The 23869-nt window shown below is 25.0% G+C and overlaps 1 protein-coding gene across 2 annotated transcripts; it reads left to right on the forward strand.

Moving 5' to 3' along the window:
* Nucleotides 1-1040: 1040 nt before the first annotated feature.
* On the forward strand, nt 1041-3108 carry LOC114130688 (uncharacterized). Of its 2 annotated transcripts, none has more exons than XM_027995716.2 (2): nt 1041-1275; nt 1837-3108. In XM_027995716.2, exon 2 carries the CDS (start codon nt 2191-2193, stop codon nt 2806-2808), a length of 618 nt encoding a protein of 205 aa, XP_027851517.1. In that variant the 5' UTR covers nt 1041-1275; nt 1837-2190; the 3' UTR covers nt 2809-3108. The 2 variants fall into 2 exon arrangements, with proteins under 2 accessions (XP_027851517.1, XP_050057374.1); XM_050201417.1 differs by having other exon boundaries at nt 1841-3108.
* Nucleotides 3109-23869: the final 20761 nt, after the last annotated feature.

Genomic DNA, 23869 nt, shown 5'->3' on the forward strand with positions numbered 1-23869 from the left:
GATTAGTGTTAGAGTATAATTATAAGTATACTGAACGAAATATGTATAAAATATTTCTTTTTAAAACTTCATCATATTATTATGTCATTGTAAAAAAACACAGAGGTCGATTCGTCGAGGAAGACCGTTCACCGCGAAATATGCGTTACCAATGTTATCATAATCATAATAAAATCTATTAAATTATAATATTATTTAATTTATAGTATAACTTTATTGTTGTTTTTAATTATTGCGATATGCTTGCCCCGAAGCAAATGATACTTCGTTGTCTCATTGATGCCATTAATTTGAAATCGCGATCGTAACCGTATAAACATTATCAAACAACGCATCCAAACGAATCCTGATTTGAACGTAAGGCAATAGCGGTTTTTGTTGGTGATTTTTTTTCCAGTTCGATTTTAATTTTAATTAGTTTCTCTGTTTTATCCGTTGTATTAACGAGCTATAACTATATCACAGATTTTTTAACGGACAGAAATTCAAATACTAAATGTAACCAAAACGGTCATGTTTTTTTCTCCATCGATTACGGTTTACGGTTACATGAAAATCTGATTGGAAAAACTTGAATTTAAAACTAAATTAGTGAAATTAATTAGGGTCTCTAGATTTTTTGTTCGGCATTTTTTTGAACGTATTTGTATTTCGAATACGGCTTTACAAGATTACAAACAGAATGTTTTTTTTATGGTCAGGTTAATAGATTTTTTGAAAATTCATCGTCTTTATACAGTCTTTATGCATGGTCCGTAAAACTATATAAACTACCAAACGTTGAATCTTGCACACAGTTCGCCGCATTGCAGCAGTAGACCACCTTTCAACAAAAACAACAAACTTAATTACAATAATAATTTACGATACCTAATCTACCTAATAATTCTACGTATAAACCTACACGTTAAATAGTAAAACTAGTTATTTAAATTATTGTACATCGTCAATTTAATATTGACTTGACCTTGTGTCCGACGATAATAGATTTCCCCACCAGCCAGCCTAGTGTTTTTCAGAACATAGTATTAATTTATACTTGCATATAGGTATTTTATGTTGTACGCAGACGCATTCCGGCATTCGTGTACTTATTGCGCTGAAAACAAATTTTAAATAAAATGTAATCAGTAGCCACATTTGAGCTCACTGTTATGTTTGACTATAAATATGAGTACCTTCATAAGTGTTAGTTTAATATAGCCAAGTTGTATATTAGAGCAAATATCGACAATATCATACACCTAGATGAACTTTTGAGGATACAATTTAACTGTAAGTATTTATTGGAATTATCCTTTTAGCGTATTATATAATTTAATATTAGTTTATGTGCTCTCTATATTTTATTTTCAAAAATCAAATCAAATCTAACAGGGAATATAACTGTCAGAGCTAAAATGTAATAATTTGTTATATTATAATTTTAATCATAATAAATATCTAAATATAATCTAATACGAATATAAAAAATAAGGTAAAGTAAACTAAGATCCATACACAATTTTAACTTTTTTTTTGTATTTTATTATATGATTTGCAATTTATGATTGTTATTTAATTTCAAATTTTTATTAAATTAAACATCTTAAAAAACTCAATTATATAACATATTTATGTTTATTATTGTTTAATATTTGATTATCTTTATTTCTTAATTGATAAACCGCAAGTCTGAAAATATTATAATTTGGACTAAACTTCAAAATATTTACGTTATTTAATTTAAACGAAAAATAAATAAAAAAATGTGCAATTATTAATTATATTATACTAAAAGAGTGTAATAAATTGATTTATTAATAAAAAAGTTTAATTTGGAAAAAATTATTTCAGAAAGTTTTGAAGCGGATGACATAAAAACCAAGACTCGAATCGATTGCTGAACAAGGAGACCGAAAGCAAGATTTGGATATAAATTAATACGCATACAGTATTCAACCGAAAATAACATTGATAAGATATAATAAAATGTAAAAAATATCTGTGAAAGGAAAATTTTTGTTCAAGTATTGCGGTTGAGTTATATTTTTTTGTTTATAGATTCAGTGAATCGCACTTGATACATAGCCAGAGCTCATTACCAATAATTAACTATAGGATTATACATGTTTTTGTAGCAATAATAAAAACAATAAAACAATCATACCTCTTTAAATAAAAACTCAATTTAAAAATTACGTATTAATAATGATTTTTATAAATTATTCATTTTTGGCATTAATTTTTATTAATTTTCTGTTTTATGTCAGGTCGGAAAGTTGTAATTATATTTCAAATTTCTTCACGAAGAAAACTGTATTCGTTTTTAATACAGAGGAATCAGTAGAGTTTCTTCCAACTGAATTTAAAACTCAAAGTTTTGGATGGTTTTCATTGGACTTTGGAAATAATACTGTATACCCTAATCTTATTACATACAAAAATAATGATGTTGAAACACTCTCAGACTCTGATTTGAAAATTAATAATGACGATATGATGAAAGCCCTTCATAAAAGCCTCATTAATAATGAACGTTTACACGACGTAATAAGCGTTTTTCCTACTAGATATGTGGTTAGAATAGCAGGTTCCACAAATGTAAGGGTCTTCACATTTAAATTTGGCGTTGATGTTGAAATTGATCATTCAAAATGTGAAATAGATAAAATTCGATTTATAAAATCAGTGATAAAAGGAATGATTTGTAAAACTATTTTTGCGTCTGGCACAAGGTATAACATTAAGTGTGATACTATCACATTAAATTTACTGCCTATTGATGAAAGTGGTAAACTTGAAGTAGAAAAAACGTGTAAGAAATAATTTTTGTTTTTTGCTGTAAGGCTTGCTGTAAAAATATGAATTAACATACATTTATGATTTATCGTATACAGTTTTTGATTAATCATGCAAACAGCTAAATGTTATGATTATATATTTTATTGTAAAAAATGAAATTGTTCGTATTTCATAGTCAAAAATATTACCTAAATAAATGAAAGAGTGATTGATGCTAATATGTGAGACGATATATTTATGAACGTATAATAATATTATGTAATTACATAAAATGTAATATTGTATCAATTTAAATAATTATAAATAATTATTTGTCACTAAAAACTGTATTTTTTTATGTGAAATAGTAGTACAGAATGTTAAAAATATTTCTTGAAATAAAAAGTTGTACACATCTATTTTTGTGCACGGTAACAGTTATCAGTATTCTAAAACGTACTAATGACACCTAACAAATACTGATAAATAATATAATCTTATTATTATTTTACGATATGTCATACTTATACCATCATAAGTATTTTTTTAAAACAGTTACTCGAATTATCGTATTATACTATTATCTATCTATATATATATGTATGTGTGTATATATATATATATATATATATTTATAAATGTATGTTGTTTATATTATCAATAATACCTATACACTGACCAAGTGATGAAGAATATAATTAATGTACAATTAAATATGTGATATTAAATTATTTAATTGATAGTAAATACTTTATTTTCAAGATCATTGATTGAAATTAGAAGGTACATACACTCAAAGGATAAAAACTTCAAATTAATTAATTTTATTAAGGTTACATTAGGTTTAAGATATATAATTTAAGATTAAGATCCTTTAAATATTATTCGTCACTAAAACGTTATTTTTGTAAAAACTGTAGTTTTATTTTATATATGCCTTAACTTAAGAATAGATTACAGGACCCAGCGATATAATTATTGAAGTAAGAGGAGTATAAGGGTACTTGTACCTCACCTCGTGTGACGTTGCTTGGGCGGAGAAAAGTGACTGAAATTACACTAAAGAATAAATGAAACTATATTTTTAATTTGTATTTTAAATAAAATTAGTTTGGATTTTATTGTTTATTATTTTCTGAATAACTAGTTACAAAAAAGTTTTAAAGTTTAATACTATTTGACAATCAATATATCTACACTTAATTTTCAACTGATTTTATTTACAAACAATTTTTTTTTCAAACGATTAATTTTACTCAGTTATAAATCCTATGATATTCTGCTTACCTTTTTTCTATTTTTAACACTAACTCAGAAATAATTGTGTTATATTCAAAGCTACTTTCGTAATATAATGTTATATTATATTGTAATAATTAACAACATTTGTATCATATTAAAAAAATTTAAAGTTAATAAAAAAAGCGTCTGTTCACTAACTTCCGAATACTCACCTAGGTCACCAAAATTTCTATTTCGCTATTCCAAAATTCAGAGGTGTATTATTATTTAATTTTTTTATGATATAATTATTTTAATAGTTTAATAATACAATTTAAATTAAATAAATATAAAATGCATAGGTATGCGTAACATACATACAATTCAATTTGGTTTGAAAAATTGGTTTTTGAACGAGTTTGCAGTTATCGTTATACTATACTGTACGCTTTTTGTAGTCGACTTAATATTATTTTTAAACAAAATAGGAACTGTGTTAACAGATCAATTAGGTTATATCATCGTTTTTAATATGGAATGACTTAAACTGATTTAAAATTGTCAAACGAAAATCACTTTTTACAATCTTGTTTTTATTTTATTTACACCATAAAAAAGTCGGTTTTCTAAATACAAAAAATTATTTTTATAAATGTTTTATAATAATTCTTATTAGATTCGTGCCTATTATCGAAGCGATGAATACACAATTATTTATAATTTTTCAACAATGTGTGTGTTTTTTTGTCTGTCATCAACTTTTTAACTGTAAACATTTTTTATAAAATAGAAATGATACTTTTTTAATACTTTTAAGGGTCGATGTATAATGATAGCGATGTTTTGAAATTATACTCAAAAACTTATATTAGTGTAAGTAAAAAGGACTTTCATTAAGACGTCCATAGAAGTTTTGTTAACGATTTTAGAACAGTTTGTCATAAAAACAAGTGACTTCACAAATACACAGCCGATTTAATTAAATTTGGAGATGACTGATAAAATAAATTTTCTAAATTAAAAGTTTAAATTCTATATAATATTTCGCAGCCTCTATGAAAACTCCAATAACAATATTATGTTTATGTTACAAGAAATAAAAACAACAGTCAACATTTCGTGAAAAATGTATAAGTATTTATTGTACGCACACATTCCAAATTTGAAAGGTATTCGTCAGTCTTCATTTATCAATTATTTATCCCTAAAAAATAAAGAATCGATCATTATATTTAAGATTAATCTTTCATACAACTGAATATAATATTTTGAGCTGTTGTTACTCTACAGTTTAATGACTCAACAAAAAAAACTTAGAAACATATTAATTCATTCATCACAACAATAATTATAATTTATAATGTACCTATCACACATCAGCATACATATTTTATATTAAACCCCGAAAACTTGTTATTAAATGATTGTAAATTATTAACTTAATATAGGTATCTATATAATCTTTATGTCTTGACCTCGTATCTTAAAATAATATTTTTCGCCACCAGGCAAATCTGACACAACCTGAACATAAATAATATAATATATACTTGTGAAGAGTATTTTATAGTGTACTGTGTATGTGATGACTACCGAGTTGTTATTTTTCAAAATAACCATTAAAAAACATAATGTAAGTAATGCTATGAAGACGCAAATATAATTTTTTTCAAAAACACATTTATTCGTTGATATAATTATAAGTTTGACGTACCTATATTATACATAGTTTTTATTTCCTCATTCCCAACTGAACCTGTTCGATCAATTAGGATTATAATTTACAATATAATATGCGAATTATCTAAAAAGCGGATTTATTTATAAAGAATGAGCTGTTGGTTCATAAATAAAGATAGTCGATGTATTTATAGGTACATTATTGTTTTTATTTTGTTTGTATTTTAACAGGAATCCCATTGGTTTGTTCGGACTGAATGGGGATTTAATCAAATGTATAAGTGTTAATAGGTAATATAATATATTGTTATAAGTTATAACGTTTCGGCTACACAATAGGGCCGTGTTATAAACTCAACAGGTTATATATATTCACTTGCCACACAGTGTTTTATTTTATTTTTGTATTTTATAATAGTTCGAGAATGCTATGTAGTTTATTTATTTTTTTAAATTTAAGTTAATATCATGTATTACCAATATATGCTATTTCATTAATGTTTTTGAGATAGAACAAAATTTTCGTTATGCAGAGTGATATATTTAAGGTTAAATACGTATCATTTCGAAAAAAATTAACTTTTCTAATTTTTTTGTTCTTGAAAGTCTTGAAATTTAATAAAAATTGCCAATAATTAATATTCTTAGTATTTTAATTAATTTTTTTTGTGGTACAGACGTATAAACTTTGGTTTTTTAAACAGTAACACTAATATATTTTTTTATCAACTAAATTTCATAAAATTGTTAATTTATAAGAATTTTTACAGAACTTTCTGTTTAAATTTTTGCTTTATATTTAATTGTTTTTAAGATATAATTGAATCAAAGCACGATTATACATAGTAGTTTTTTGTGTGTATAAAATTATCGTTGTTATCTCACAGTCAATTATTCAAATTGTTGAATCAGATTAATGTACTATAAAAAAATAGCACTGTGGAGTAGTAGGAATAATTATAATTCATTTGTTATAACAAACATATTTAAAAAAAAAAAAAAAGAAAGGTAGAATTTAATAAGAATAATTAAATAACATTAATCATTAAGTTTTAATTTAAAAATAAAAATGTATACTTATTTTGCAACATATACTTAAATTATGCAACAGTATAGTACACTATAGATAGTAAATATTTATTCAAAACATGGTATTCATGCAGAAATTTAAACTCTAAATATTATTTTCACGCTTACATGTAAAATTAAAATATCACGTATACAAACACGTGTTTAATACCAAAATTTCATGCACATTAAATTGGTCACTTTAGCTATTCGCTGAATAATAGTATATGGTATAATTAATATAACTGGTCTATAATTTTAATATAATATTTAATTCGGATATCTGGTACCACTCACAATGATATGTGTGGAAAACAAAAATGCAAAAATTATTTTTTTAATTATTATTTCTTTATTACTCTTAACATATTCTATGTGAAAATAGTATAACAAAATATTCTGGTACAATATACCAAATATATTGTTAAAATTATAGATTTATTTATACATTTATGGTATGTAAGTTTACAATCAAATAAATAAACAATATATAATATATACTTTCAGACGCCGATCATCAAGTTTTTAGATTAAGGTTCTATAATTTAACAATTGAGTTATTAAATTGAACACTATTTTATATAATTACAATTTATACATATTTACATCATCTTAATCCTAATAACGTTATTCCAAGATAGAAAATATGTTTTCTATAATCTTATGGGTGCCAGGAATTCAGTGTGTATCGAAGAAGTGTAGTTGTAGATCATCAAGACTTTTATACAACTCAAAATGTCATGAAAGTTATCATGTATCTTGTTGCGACAAATAATTTATAATATATTAATAATTAGTGTTGGCCAACGATATATTTTTAATAATCGATATCGTCTTATTTTTTTCGATATCGTGTCGCGATATCGAAAAAATCTCGATATCGATATCGATTTGCGTATATTTATAATATTCAGTTTCGTCTTTACCCTATGGGCATGTGGGGTATGTGCCCAGGGCCCCCAGCCAAATCGAAATTACAATTTTAAATTGTAGGCTGTAACGTATTAATATTTAATACGACCATCTATAAAAAAATAATTCTAAATTTTGCAGTAAAATAGTTTTTAATTAATAAAGTAATCATATTAAATAACTTTTGATGTTTATATTCAACTTTTGTAGGCCTACTAAAAGGGCCTCTTAAGCTCCGGGTGCCCATGGGCCCCTGCAAAACTTAAGACAGCTCTGATAATATTATTAATTATATGTATATTAATTACTACTACTAATAATTATTAATAATAATTTATTATGTATTATAATGTAAATATAAATGTAGAAAATTAGGTTGTAATAAAAATGTTCACTCATTTTGTTTAACACAAAAATAAATTTAATAACAAAATAAAATGAATATGACGTATCACAGCAAGCAAACAATCAGAACTGAATTTTTAATTAAGATTAAATTGCTTGGTATGATGAACTATTTCTTTGAAATTTATCACAATATGCCATTAATAATAATATTATATTAATTAAGAGTTAATAATAAATAATTTATTAATATAAATTGATATAGTTAATCTTTAGAGTTTATATTAGGTAGATACTAAATAAGAGTTCCTTTTTGAATTTATTAATCTATTTTTTTTTTTACAAAATCTCAACATTCACCAGTGAATGTCTACATATCTATAAGCAGAAATTGATATTCACCAAATGTCGACATTCTCCTTAACATATATATTATATTATTATTATATTTCAATGTTGAAGGTTTCAAAAATGAAATTATCAAAGTGTACTCAACATTTTTGTGCGTTTAACTACCAATTTAAATTATTATAAATGGTTTAAAATTAAATTATTGTTTCAAAATTAAATGAGCATATAAGATACTTCTACACTGAACGTTATGTATAATAATTGAGAAAAATTAAGGTTTGTATTTAAACTTTAAACACGCCAGAATTCATAATAGTGTTCATTTTAATTTTATATATAGTTCATATAAAAGTTTTTTTCTTCGTATTACTGTTAGATTAGAATCGTTAAAATCCCTAAGTCATTATTGCAAAATAATAATAATTACGACGAGCGCTGCGCGACGCGCACCCGGCGAATTTCACGGCGCCTGCGCTCTTAAGCACTAGTGGTACGTCGTTTGGGAACACCTACTGCAGCATACATAAGTGTAATACGTATATACAATATTATAATATTCATGCAAAAAAATTCTTCTCCTCACAATCCACTCAATTCAGTAGTTAGTTTTGAAATACAGCGTTGCGTTCAGTGCTGTTATTAAACACAGAGGAACTTTATTTTGACGATATTAGATTGGACAATCATAAAATAATTACGAGTGGATTACGTTTTAATTTAATTTTTCTTTTTCATAACCAAACTTTTTATATTGAATATATAATATCAAACAAACCAAACGTGAGTACAAATTCGTTCTACTCTTAAATTGTCAACGTTTGTTGGATTTACAACCCAACGTCGAGAATTTTTAAAGACGTGAACCAACCGTAAGTATAACATAATATAATACAACTTAAAATACTGTAATTAATACTCAATTATCAGCGCAGGATAGACTATAATCAAAATCATTCGTTTCATGACGTTAAATTCTAATTTATGCAGGTTTTAAATTGAAATATCTAAACAAAAATATAAAATAAAACGTGTTTCTGTAATAGCTGGCATACAATAAATATTAATAACCATGATTTTTATAAAATGTTTAGTTGCCTTTGCGTCATTCATTATTATCAATAATATGTTCTCGGTTGGGTCGGAAGACTGTTCTTATATTTCAAACTATTTTAAAAACAAAGACATATTTGTTCTAAATGAAGCAGATACAGTTGAATTTCTTCCCACTCAATACAGTTATGTAGATTCCGGGTGGGACGATGTGTGTTTTAATACTACGAGTTGTAGTTTATACGGTAATGAGATTAAGTATAAAAATAATAGAATAAGATCGCTTTCTGACACCGAACTTGAAATTAGCGATGAAGACTTTAATAAGTCCATTTATAAAAGTTTCAATAACAACGAAATCTTAAATGATGTAATAAGTGTGTTTACCAATAGATATGTCGTTAGGACGCGCTCGACAAAGGTTTTAGTGTATTCGATACACTATGGCATTTCGTTTGATATCATCAGTCCAAACTGTACAAATTATCTAATCAAGTATCAAATGTCAAAAATAAATGGGTTAGTTTGCAAAATCAGTTTCGTATCGGGTGTGAGATCTCGAGTTAAATGTGAGGATATAGCATTATATTTAAATCCTATTGACGAAAACGGTAACATTGATTGCGAGACGAAATGTCAAACATAAATACATATTTCCCCTTAAAATAAGGGCGTAAACCAATAATAATAAATGCATTACCATTAATTCTTATCTTACGGGTTTTAACGAATTAATATTTTACTACCTTAATTATTATTTTATAAATTATAACTAAATGTAACTATAAATTATATGAACATTTTTAAATTTTTATTTGAAGTTTTTTTTCAGACATTGCTCAATTATTGTATGGACATTTAGACGTAATTTGTTATGATTCACTAATTTTCTATGCGTAAATTTAATTTTTAATAATTCCGCATAGAAATAGCTTTGATAATTGTTTTATATGTTCTTACAACGAATAATAAACTAAATAATAACAAATATATAAATAAAATAAGGAGTAGCGGATCTAAGATTTTTTTAAAGGGGGGTCGTTCCTATCGCTCAATTTCATTTCAATTCACCATTTAACATAAGAACCGAAGGTAAAATACGCGTTATAAAATACACGATTTCTAGCAACTGAAAATAAAATATTTTACATTTTAATTATTGTGAATAATGTATTCAATAACTAGTGTGAAAATAATCTATTTTGTGTTTATTATTATACCCAATAATACCACTCATGACCGCATTACACAGTATAATTAATGCACGTTTACCAAAGATGTAATTTACAGTGTATTAGACCTATTATTAGATCTACGATCTACTATAACATTTATAATATTAAATATTCAAGGAAATTTGTTACATCGTTATTTATTTATGATTCTAAGCAAACGGAATCCATAAGAGGATGTTTATTATTTTTGAGAATATATATTTTATACATGGCTATTTTTTGTAATTTTGACGGTTCGTGGCCTGTGGGTTCAATCATTGATTATAAAATAGATAAATGGTTCAAGTTATTATACACAAGTCGCAACACCATACTCTGAACGCAATTTATTAATTTTGGTTCCGCATTCAACGTTTGTATATATAATCAATCACTAGAAGAAAAAAGAATAAATGATATTACATATTATTATAATTATTTTCTTATGAAGTAGTTTTATTATTTTTATTAGAAATAATATCATAATACATAATAATAGCATATTGTTATAATATTATATACAATTACAAATTTCCCAGTAAATACAATCCCAATTAATTTCGCATAACCATTCGCATAAATCTTGAAACCAATACATCATAGTGGTCTAATATTGTATTGTATATGTAAAATGGTAAACGTTAAAGCTAAAATACAATGATTAGCAAATAATAATAACAAGTCATTATTACCTCTACAATCAAATATTAAAAATAAATATTTTCAGTTATTTAAAACAAAAATTGCTTCCTACTGTGTGTTTGTTTAAATCAATACAATATTTAAAATTTAACGAGTATATTAATCAAAATTTTCAATGCACAACTTCTTTCCAAAGTTAGATCTATGCCTGATTTGAAAATGGATTAAAATATTTTTAATTATTTATAATATGAAAATTTACAATCTGTACAATAAGAAAATCTGATGGAGGTGAGGAATCAGTAGTCCCGATGTGTAAATTAAGAAATCGCCCCCCCCCCCCCCCCCAATGGTGGCAACTCGGATTATAAAAGTCAAGAAACATAATATTATATCTTGTTATTGTTTTACATTAAATTTATACTTGCAAAAAATCTTATATTATTTGTAGGAATGTTCAGATTAAACATTTTTTTTAAATATGACATTATTTTTACCGAATAGATACTTGTATAAAATTATAGTCCTTAAATTGAACCTTGTTGAAAACTTTAAAAATTAGAACATAAAATAGCTATGGATATTTTTTTTTTGTGTGTATGAACCGACGGCGCCGCATGAACTGCTTTCGCATTACTTCTGCGGTGCTATGGACATTTTATATTTTTTTTTTAAATTAATGTTATTTTAAAAATATAAAACAATTATTGTTTTAATTATTTTGATTTTTTGATAAGCATTTATTGTACTGAGTCTCACACCACTTTCTATTTTAGTGTTATTTTATTTTTAGTTTAAATTAAAATTTTTTTTTTTATATTAAGGCTTCAATAACAATGATTATTATTAGTCTATGAAATGTATTATATTATTATTAATATTGTAGTTAAAACATAGTACACTGTTAAACACTGTAAAATCGTCATTAGTACTATACCCATGCTACTATTATTGTTATCTATTTTCCAAATTTTTAAGATATTTAATTTCTGTTAACATTAAGTTTAGACGACTATCTATCAGAGAAACTTAAATAAAAAAAAAATTGTTGAGTACTTACAAATTGTAATCAAACTCATATTTGTATAAAATAATTACCATTAAGTAGTCGACATCTTTATTTGTAGTTCAAATTATTAACCTCTGACATAATACATATTTATTATATTAAAATAGTTGTTATGTAGTTAACTTTATGATAATGATCTTATTATTATTCAAATTGTTCAATATTATTATGATAGCAAGAGAAAAAAAAATATTGTTATGATAAAATATTAATATAATGTGTAAAATTATTTAATTATCAAACATTTATGTTCTAAATAAATTATTGTATGACAAGAAAAACTCCACATTTCATCAATTCAATATCTAACACTTAATAAAACCTAATAGGACGTGACCGTGTACTTGAATGCTTAATATTATAATAAGCAAGTATTATACTTGACAAAATGTGTGCCATTTCAAAATTAATGAAGAATAAATAAATGTATATACGTTATTAAACTCTTTAACAAGATTATAAGAAGATTGTGAACAAATAATAATAATAATATAAAATAGAAGAAAAAATTTAAGTCAACCGAAGTACCGAACAGCCTTCAAAAACTAAAGAAAAGCTAATTTAATATTCATACACTTCTTATAAGAATAAGTATATTCATGAATCTTAAACTCCACTTGCACAAAATTTAAATGTCATTAGTTCAATATTTAAACCATTGATGTGAAACACTCGTGGCCGAATTATAGGTTGTGACCAGTGACTAAATTGAAAAGTTTAATGCTATAATTATTAAACTTAACAGAAATTTGTTCGCTTTATAACTTAAATCTATGTAATAAATAAATACATACATGATACAAGTAATAAAATGTTTTGGCACTAACATAAGAAGAATGTATCATATACAAAACAAAAATGTGTAAACTACCTATTAACTAGAAGAAAAAACGTACGTAGTAATTGAATGATCTTCTAAAATTCAATTGTCGATTGAATCTACAACAACAGAATATTGTGAAAGTAAACTATCAATATCACTCCTATTTGATTCTATAAGTGTAAAAATATGAATTACAGTCAGTTGAAACATCAAGCACAATGCAAAGCTCACAATCATCTTATCTTCAAAGAAAATTACGTTAAATAATACAATTGTGTAATCAAATAATTGTTTGAATAATTTTTTGTTTTATATACCTATTTTATAAGTTTAATATAAGTTTAGCTATTATAAACTAAAATTTAAATACATTACTATACTATTATTTGTTTTAAAATAAAATGATTGAACATTTTGCTAATTGAAATACTGTATTGTGTTAGTATTCTATAATTACGTATATAAATTATTTAGAAATAAATCCTTTAAGTTTTACTTGATTGATGAGTAAAATCTAATTGTGCTAATTACACAGTTTCATACTGTTATAACTTCCTAATTACTTTATAATAATATAATTGTAACGTCAACTCACTCGAGGCAACGAAGCATTTTTTATTTAACATAGAAGACTTCCACAAAGGATAATGGCTCAGCTACTGTGTATGGCTTTGATCTAGCCACCTAGGGTTACTAAGACTATATAACATTTCTTACATACTATTTATATATATATATATATATATATATTATATAATATATATAATATACTATGTACAAACTATATCATTGATTAATATAAAATTACACATTAAACACTTTTTACACGTCCGAATTATTAATTAGTATAGAAAAATGACACACAGCATCCAGTTCAACATTAATCATCAATACGAGCGAACTCAGCAACACTTATCAACAGCCATCTCCAAAACAGTAAAGTATTAATTTAGTATAATAATTATTTTAGATATATAAACCAAGCATATATAATTATTATTGATAACCTCATACACAGTGCTTTAACCACCATCGTTGGAAAACTTATCTTTAAGAAATAGAAAATATCCTCTGAATAACTACTATCATAACAAAGTTTCTTCAACCACATTACATCTGAAATAAGACAAAATAGCATTAAGTATAAATACATATTGTCAGAAATAAAAGGGTTTGTTTGCGCGAGTAGATTTTAATCCAAAGTCAGGAGTTATTTCAATTGACGAAATTGGTTAAATTTATTACGATAACAGACTTATAATTTACAATTAAAAAATATTACCTTGATAATAAACTTATATATGTGTAATATCATCCAATTATACTATGTTAATCAATATTTAGTATTACTTTATAGTTATTTTACAATATTTCCGTATAATGACTATGTATTAAATTGTCTTATACAGTTATAATGTAGGTACTAAAAGATACTATAATATAGTAAAAATATTATATACCATATTATATATTATAATATTATACTATATTATGGTTTATTAAATTTTACGATAATTTAAATACATTATTTAAATAAAATATAAATATTATTATTATTATAAGAGAAAACTTTGTTATCATCAAAAGTCGTGTATCTCTGTAAATAATGAAAATAAATCTATTATTAAAATAATTATATTAGGTATTTTTTATAAATTAAAAACCCAACTATTTTCGAAAAATACCAAAAAATGTATTAATCCGTTACACGACATCCCACGTAAAAAATAGGTATTTATCATAATATGTACGTATGTGTTGTATAGCGACTTGTTCGTTGGTGGTTTGGGTAACGGCTGGGTACGTATTTTCGCACATTTATGGTAGGAGACAGTCGTAATTATATATTATTATGATTGGTTTTCTGAATTTGAAATTAAATTAATGAAATTAATTATAGTTTCTAGATTTTCGTTCGGCATTTTCTTGAAACACATTTGAATATGACTTTACACATTACAAGATTACAAACAGGACCTTCTGTTTAAATTATAGCAGCCGCTCAGTATACACACCAGCCATCGACTATGTCTTTTTCTTTAAATTTTAGTAACTCGAAATATTATATTCCCATTGGTCTATGAAAAAATTATCAAGAAATATTAAAAATTTAGTATCATTTGTGTAAAATTATAGGCATACTCGTAGGTACTCTCTTTTATAGCAATGCATATATCAAAGACAGTTTTTGAGTGAACCAAATTTGAAGAAAATAATCTTATATTTTCTATTGTCAGGCATTGATAGGTTTTTTGAAAATTCATCATCTTTTAGTCTTTATAGTCTTACAGAACTATGTAAACTAAACGTCAAATTTTACACAGTTCACCGTACTGTAGCAGTTGACCATCTATCAAGAAAAACAACACTCTTCGTCACAATAATAATATTTAAGATACTTAGCCTACCTAATACTTCTACATATAAATGTACATGTTAAGTGACCAAAACCTGTTATTGTAATTATTGTACATCATCAACGTAATATTGATATACCTATAATGATAGCCGGTAGGTATAGCGATACCTAAAAATAATAAATATAGGTATTTATGTAGGTAAGTATATTTAGGTGTGTGTATATGTATACAATTTATACCTATATATCTACCTAGTATACACTTATTGTACAATTATTAATTTAACACTATTTATTTTTAATTTTTTATAGCACATGATTCAATGGTAAAATAAATTATAGTTTTAAATTTAAAATCAATATATTTTCGGTACTTTTAGATTCTGAGCGTAGCATTACGGATGAATGAATTAATTTTACAATGCTGTATAACGTGTAATGTGCACACATTTAAATTCGAAAAATACTTCGTTTACTACTTTGAGGGTCGTTTTTAATAGAAAATTTTATTCAGTTTGTACTTTGAAGAGGTCAAAAATTCCCAATACTTTTTTTTATTATCGAGGAAAATAAAAATAATTTCATTATGTTTACCTATATATAATTTTATATTAACGATAACATTTTAAAAAATGTTCATTTTATGTATAAGTTTTGAAAAATGAATATTAGATTTCTCATAAATGATTCATATTAAAACTTTAAAATAAAAAAAAAAATGTATACTGTAGAGTGACATTTATTTTACCAATGTGTTATACTTTATACTATTATATACAACATGAAAATCAGAAAACTGATTATCGGCGGTTATCGTTATCGGTGGGTTTGGTTATTATTTATCGGCGGATATTATTTATCGTATCAAATAACGTGTCAAGTAACAATAAGCATCTCCTGCTGTCGAGTGAAAGACTGGTGTTGAAACAAAAATGCATACAAAAAAATAAAATAATGAATAGGACAAAAATAAGATAGAAAACAATTATATACAATAATATTACATTTATTCGAAATATCGAGAATTTCAAGTTATCAAAGTTCGAGTTACCTAGAGTCCACTGTATTTGGAATTTTTAGTGTGTATTTTTTATACATTTTGAATTTTTTGTATATATATATTTTACCTGTCTTTGGTGCATAAATACATACATATTTATCACTCTTTAGTGCATTAAATTCACAACCATAGTTTTAAGTAGTAACTTATTAACTACTTGCTACAATTATTATGTATGTCGTTTTTTTTTATATTATTTTAAATGTAAATAAAAATAACTTACTATATTTTTACAATATCTGATAGCTGGGTATCAAAAATTACCAATGAAAAACTGTTTGTAAATGTTGTTAATAATATATTATGTTGTACCTATGCACTTTAATTTTATTTTCCCAATATAAATAACAAATATGTAAGAGATTATTTATCTATTATTTTATGTATTTTTCTTTTTTAAAAAAACCACATACGTCATCATTTTAGCTATATCATATAGACCTATAGCTATTATTATCTAGTATTTATTTCCCAGAACTTCCTGCATATTAGGTACGTGAATTGGTCTAAAATCCTTGAGGTTAGTTCTGAAACATGGCAACATAGCTAATTAAATACAACACGATTTTTTAGTACCTATTTGTATTTCATACCTATAATATATGAAATATAATTCAGATAATATACTCGTATTATTACATAGTGCCTAATAACACTGTTTATAATTTAAAATATATGGATATTGTACATCGTTAGTATAAGACGTTGGATTACTTTAAATAAAAATGTCCAACTTTTTTTGACATTTTCATTATGCTACGATATTTTAATTATAATAAAAATATTCAAGGTACGAAAAATCATACTCTTCATTTTATTTAATTTTATTGAACTTAGTATTTAGTAAATTTAATAATAACATATAGCTTACACTACAATACGAGCACACACAATTATTTTCAGCGAATTAAAAAAAAAAAACAGTATTTATCGATTAATTTTTATCAAGAAATATATTACATAGAGAATAATTGACAATTGACATAATGATTTCTGTAAAATATCTTTATAAGATATAAGTACTTAATATATAAAAATGATATATTGGCATCACCATAGTTTTATTGAAGTTATTAATAAATTGTATTAAAATTAAAATATAGATAATTAAGTATTGCTAAAAAGGTTTACTTCACTGATCATGACACAAAAGACTTAATTTCATCCGCATATATGATATATATATATATATATATATCCTATAGGTATTTATAATTATGAATTAATTTTAATTTTACAATAATAGCATTTAATGTAAATTTTATGTATTATTCCCAAACTCAAAAATGTATACTTTCTTTTCTAAAAATAAGTACATATTGTATAATAGACTTATTTTTTTTCGTAAAAAAAAAGAAAAATTTATAACAGTAAAATACCACAATGATAAACACAGAATCTTTGAAAATAATTAAATACCTATAGTCTAAAATCAATAAATAAAAAAAACACTTACTATGTAACTAATATTATATGACTTCGGTTAAAAAAAAAACGCATTTCCTGGATTCTATATATTACATATAGAAAACTGAACATATATTTAAATTAAATAATATACGTAGGTATAGAAAGGAGAGTAATCAATTTTAATAATTTACATTATGATACCAGTTACCTATTTGTGTCAATGATGCCAAATCAAAACTCACGACTACCCAAATTATAATTACACAAAACATCCTCCTCCTGTACCTACATATTATGGAACCGTTAAGATAATATGTGAATTATTTTATTTTCTCTATATACGCTCGACTGAAACAACATAATATACATTGTATCAATAAATAAACTTTAGATAGAACAATATATTAATGTATATTATATATATATATATACAGTTTTCAAGGAAACTGGTTGATAGAAGGTAATGAAAAATAAATACGTATATATCTTAAAAAATTCTGCAAATATTATCATTAGTAATTACAACGATAAATCAATTCGGAAGAACCCAACTACGTCATAACTCACTAACAGTTATAACCACTTTGGCACTTTACATACTGTTTCCGCATTCCATAAACTTGCTTTTTATCGTCAGAAAACAAAAAAACACTACATTTATCAAATAATAATATAAATCGTTACTTCTGTTTTCTGTATACACGAATGTAAATAATAATTTGTAATTATAATAATGTTGCAGCGTGTAGATAAATTTTGATACAATTTACTATAAAACCTTGCCGTTACTAAAAATCGTTATGTAAAGATATAAATTTAGTAAATTTAGTTAAACTTCTTTAATTTAATTCAGTACTTAATTAGTCATGACGTCTTTGTATTGATGAATTTTTAGACAAAACTCAATACACGAGCTAAGGAAGTACATTTAAAACTATAAAAAAGACACATCGGTGAAGCTGAATAAACAAATACAATTAAAATATCTTAATCATAATGGTATTGTTTTTCTCAACATTGTCAAGTCCAGCATACTCCATAATCATTATTAATTAATGTAAGACTTCTAGTAAACAAAATGAACGTCCTCTTAAACGACTTCAAACTGCGAAACCGAGGAAAATGAAACAACTTATGTAGATACAAAACTACAACACTGATTCCAAGTGAGACAGATTAAGCTAAAATCTTAAGGGGTAATAAATACGTAAAATAATGTTTATGATGTATATTGTATATGCATATTTTGTGGAAATCGCAATAATATTATCACCACGATCCGCACCTCATAATATAAATCTACAGGTTCATGGGTACCAATTCATTTATGCCATTATAAAAATTGTTTATAGCATACGAAATTATTATTATTTTATACGTATTTATATTATGATAATATCAATAGAATTCGCATATTAATATAAATATGTACATGGTGAATATATCGTGAGAAATTTGATTAGTTTTTGCAGCTCGTACGATGACGAAACATGAACCAACCGGTTATGATAAACAGAGAAGATCATAATAATGGATTAATATCGTTGTTGTCTTAATTTGAATGAATCCTATATAATATACAATATACATGGCACATGCCATATAGCGACACAGCGCCGACGCATCGACCGCAGTTGTCACGCCCAAGTCTACGTGTATACACCTACCCTGAAGTCGATTGGAGAACGGCACGCTTAAAGTTTTGTTATAAATACGAGTACAGAGTATACACTTATCTTAGTGTCTCGATTAGAATAGCGTAACACATACATCTGATACAGTGTTGGAACTTTAACTTTGTGCGTGTTCGTTTTTTTATGAATTGAGACTTCTGTTTACGTGTGTCGTGTACAATATTCCATAGTGATCATAAGTACGGCGATCAAGGACGGAGGAGTGCGATTTAATATATAACATCGTAAATCGTTTTAATAAAATACATCTTGACGTGCGTATCACGCAAATAAAATACAGTGGAAATATTATAAAAAAGGTAACTACGAAGTATTATTTTCCGTTTCGGCGTACTTTGATTTCGACAACGCATACATAATATTACATAATAAAAATAAAATATAGTATTATCATAAATCATGGCTTTTATGGACAAATGGATTTCGTTTTTTATTGTATTTTTAATCAACTGCATACTGTCCGTCAAGTCTGAAAACTGTGATAGTCTCATAAGTTTGTTCACTAACAACAAATTGTATATTCTAAACTCAACGGAATTAGTATCGTTTTACCCAATCGATTTCAAATTCATACTGACCGACTATGGTGGCGTCACTTGCTCGACCGGTAACTGCTCTACGACAAACGAAGTAATGTACAAGAACAAACGAATATTATCGCTTGAAAATACAGATTTGGCAATAAGTGACGAAGAATTATCCGTAGCTATTTATAGCAGTATGACCACTAACACGCAGTTGAACGATATTATAAGCGTATTCCCCAACAGATTTGTCATGAAATCTCGCACCGAAAAAAATGCCTTTTTAGTTTACTCTACAGTGTTTGGTCTTAATATAGATATCACAAATCCGGGATGCGATAAAACAAAGTTTAAATACAGGTCAAAAATAGCGAAAATAAGAGGAGTTGTGTGCAAGGTTCGTTTCCTAACTGGCATCAGATATAGCCTTGATTGTGGTGACATTACGTTATATTTAAATGCGGTAAATGAGGAAAGTGTGCTTGACCACGAAACAAAATGCGAAAATTAAAAATATTATAACTTATTTTTCATTATTATTTCAATTTTCATCGACGAAAATATACAGATATGTTGATGTCAGCAATATAATCAAATTTAAGACAAATCTTAGTTGTTATATTTAATATATGTTCGATATTTTTTCATAAACAACATAAAATGTACTTTATGTACTAATTGCATTAAGTAAGTAATACGTTAAGTTATAAGTAAAAGTAAGCTGTACATATTATTCAACATCATTATAATTGTAACGAAAAAAAAACAATAATTAATTAAAAATAAATATAGTTAATTATGTAAAATCGGTATTTATATTGAAATGAGTATTGTTATACGACTATAAAATAAGCTTCAAATTGTTAATAACAAGCAATTGGAATCTAATATAGATGAGAAATGATTATATTTAAAGCTATAATTGTATAACTATAATTTGATAGACATTACTTGTTTGCATGAATATCGGAATCATGGATGAAATAATAATATTATTATCTTTACACAAGTAAAACTACCTACGTTACAATTTTGAACTAATTCGAACTGTACAAGAAAATCTACGACGCCATAACGATGCAAACTAATTCATGCTTCAAAATATTACGTATCAGTATAAAATAATGAATAACGACGAATAAATGTAAATTATGAAGGAATACCATTCAAATTAATCAAATCGATTAACCAATATTCAATGTATGTCTGGAATATAATAAAAATGAAATAAAAATCACAAATAAACCGTCAGTGGTGAATAATAAAAATATACAGATAACACCACATAACCTATTTAGGTTAATTGTACAAAGACATTAATTCCAATTATTCAAATTTTCGAACAAAAGCCACTGGTTGCATAATTCTCTCATTGTACGCAAGAGATATATGATATGAACCTATTTATTTATTATTTTTCGTTAGTAAAATTAGTATATGATATGTATTATAACTTAAGTTTATATTTTATGTATTGTATTATTGTCATTTAAACATTATATAATTAATTTTTTTTGCTAATTTATTTTTTGTTATTCTATACAAATAACTTAACTATAAACTTTATTTTAAATACCTATATAGTATATAAGATGTTTAACTGATCGATGGTAAATATTTATATGAATAATATAAAATAAAGAAACCATAGCCACCTAAAAACAGATAGGTAATTTAATCATTTAAAAATACTGTGTAAAAATTGTGTTTATAAAAGAAGTTATTTGTAAACAAAAATTCAAAATTTGAAAGCAACCTTTTCTTTTATTATTTACCATTAAATGATGAAAGATAAATCGTTTTACTTAAAATTCAAAAATCATGTTACAATCGATTATGAGCTACTAAATTCAACGGTACAGAAATTTCATTGGTAAGATTTTACAAAATCCCAATTATTAATTTATCAATAAAAACTAAAATGTTCATCACAATATTAATCACGATGTTCCTGCCTATCAGTACTATTAAACGCTAAAGACATTGTTATTTAAATGACTGTTAATTATTAATATGATAAAATGATACATAATATTAATTTGATCTTATGTCTTAGGTCTTACAATATACATAATCTTCCCATCAGACGTATTTTTTTTACTATAATTTATACTTTTAGATATTTTTGTCAAATACTGATTAATTATTATTGCATAGAATTGCAGAAAATACATCATAAAAATAAGGTAAATCACACTGAAAATATTTTTGTAAACACAAATTTCTTCCTTTTTTATACAGTTAATATTTCTCCGTTAATCACTTATTTATTTTAATATGCACAAGGTGTAACATATTTTATTACAAAGGATACCGGCCGAATGATTAATATACCTGAAAATTACAAATACCAAAGTGAGTAACGCTCTGCTGTTTAGTAGGTTATTATAATTTATGTATTCGATTTGAATCCAATAAGATGTATAATATTATTATTGTACACGAAAAACGATTCTAAACAGAGATGATTTGTCAGCCTAGCATATAATTTCCAGTGGTTGGTAAAAAGGTGGTTTATGTTTTAATGTTCCGAATACATAAAAATTTAAGTTATTGTATAATTATTGTTAGCCAAACTTATGGAAAATCTTGTATTACATTTCAAACTTTTAGTTACAAATTTTTATGAATTATACCTACAAAATAATTTGAAAATATTTATGATTTTGACGAATTTTTATTAATATTTGAACTTTAAATGCTAATACCAATAATATTATATGTATGTGTTCTAATAATTTTTGAATCAATATAAGACTAACTTATGACGAAAATTTTAATAAATTTTCAAGTATTTTGACTCAACCAAAAAATGTTAAGCGATATTAATGAAAAAAAATTAAACAAAAACGAATATTTCAAATGCCTATAAGTAGCATTAAAATAAGTAAAATATTTTGAATATTAAATTATGTAAAGAAAATGCCAATTTAAAGAACTGATGAAATTTTCAAATATATATGACTTATATTTTTTTTATAATAACATAATATATTAAAAATCGTTATCGTTACCTAACCTAATCTCGTGAAAATTTAAAATTCAAACACACTCAACATTTTTCCTATAATGATGTTTCGAGTTTTCTTTATAGCTATTTGAAGGAAAACTTAATGTTCAAGTTTTTAACTCTTAGATATAAACACAACATTTTTTATGATTTTTCAACTACAAAATAACTTGCGAATTTTCACGATTTAATCATATTTCGTACAAAAAAAACAAACACACATCATTGTAAAATTAATAAATTCAACAATTCATTCAGAATCTAAAATTAATATTTAATATTACAACACTGATTCCAAGTGAGACAGATTAAGCTAAAATCTTAAGGGGTAATAAATACGTAAAATAATGTTTATGATGTATATTGTATATGCATATTTTGTGGAAATCGCAATAATATTATCACCACGATCCGCACCTCATAATATAAATCTACAGGTTCATGGGTACCAATTCATTTATGCCATTATAAAAATTGTTTATAGCATACGAAATTATTATTATTTTATACGTATTTATATTATGATAATATCAATAGAATTCGCATATTAATATAAATATGTACATGGTGAATATATCGTGAGAAATTTGATTAGTTTTTGCAGCTCGTACGATGACGAAACATGAACCAACCGGTTATGATAAACAGAGAAGATCATAATAATGGATTAATAT

The sequence above is a fragment of the Aphis gossypii genome, chromosome 2 (genome assembly GCF_020184175.1).
Source record: "Aphis gossypii isolate Hap1 chromosome 2, ASM2018417v2, whole genome shotgun sequence".
Classification (NCBI taxonomy): domain Eukaryota; kingdom Metazoa; phylum Arthropoda; class Insecta; order Hemiptera; family Aphididae; genus Aphis; species Aphis gossypii.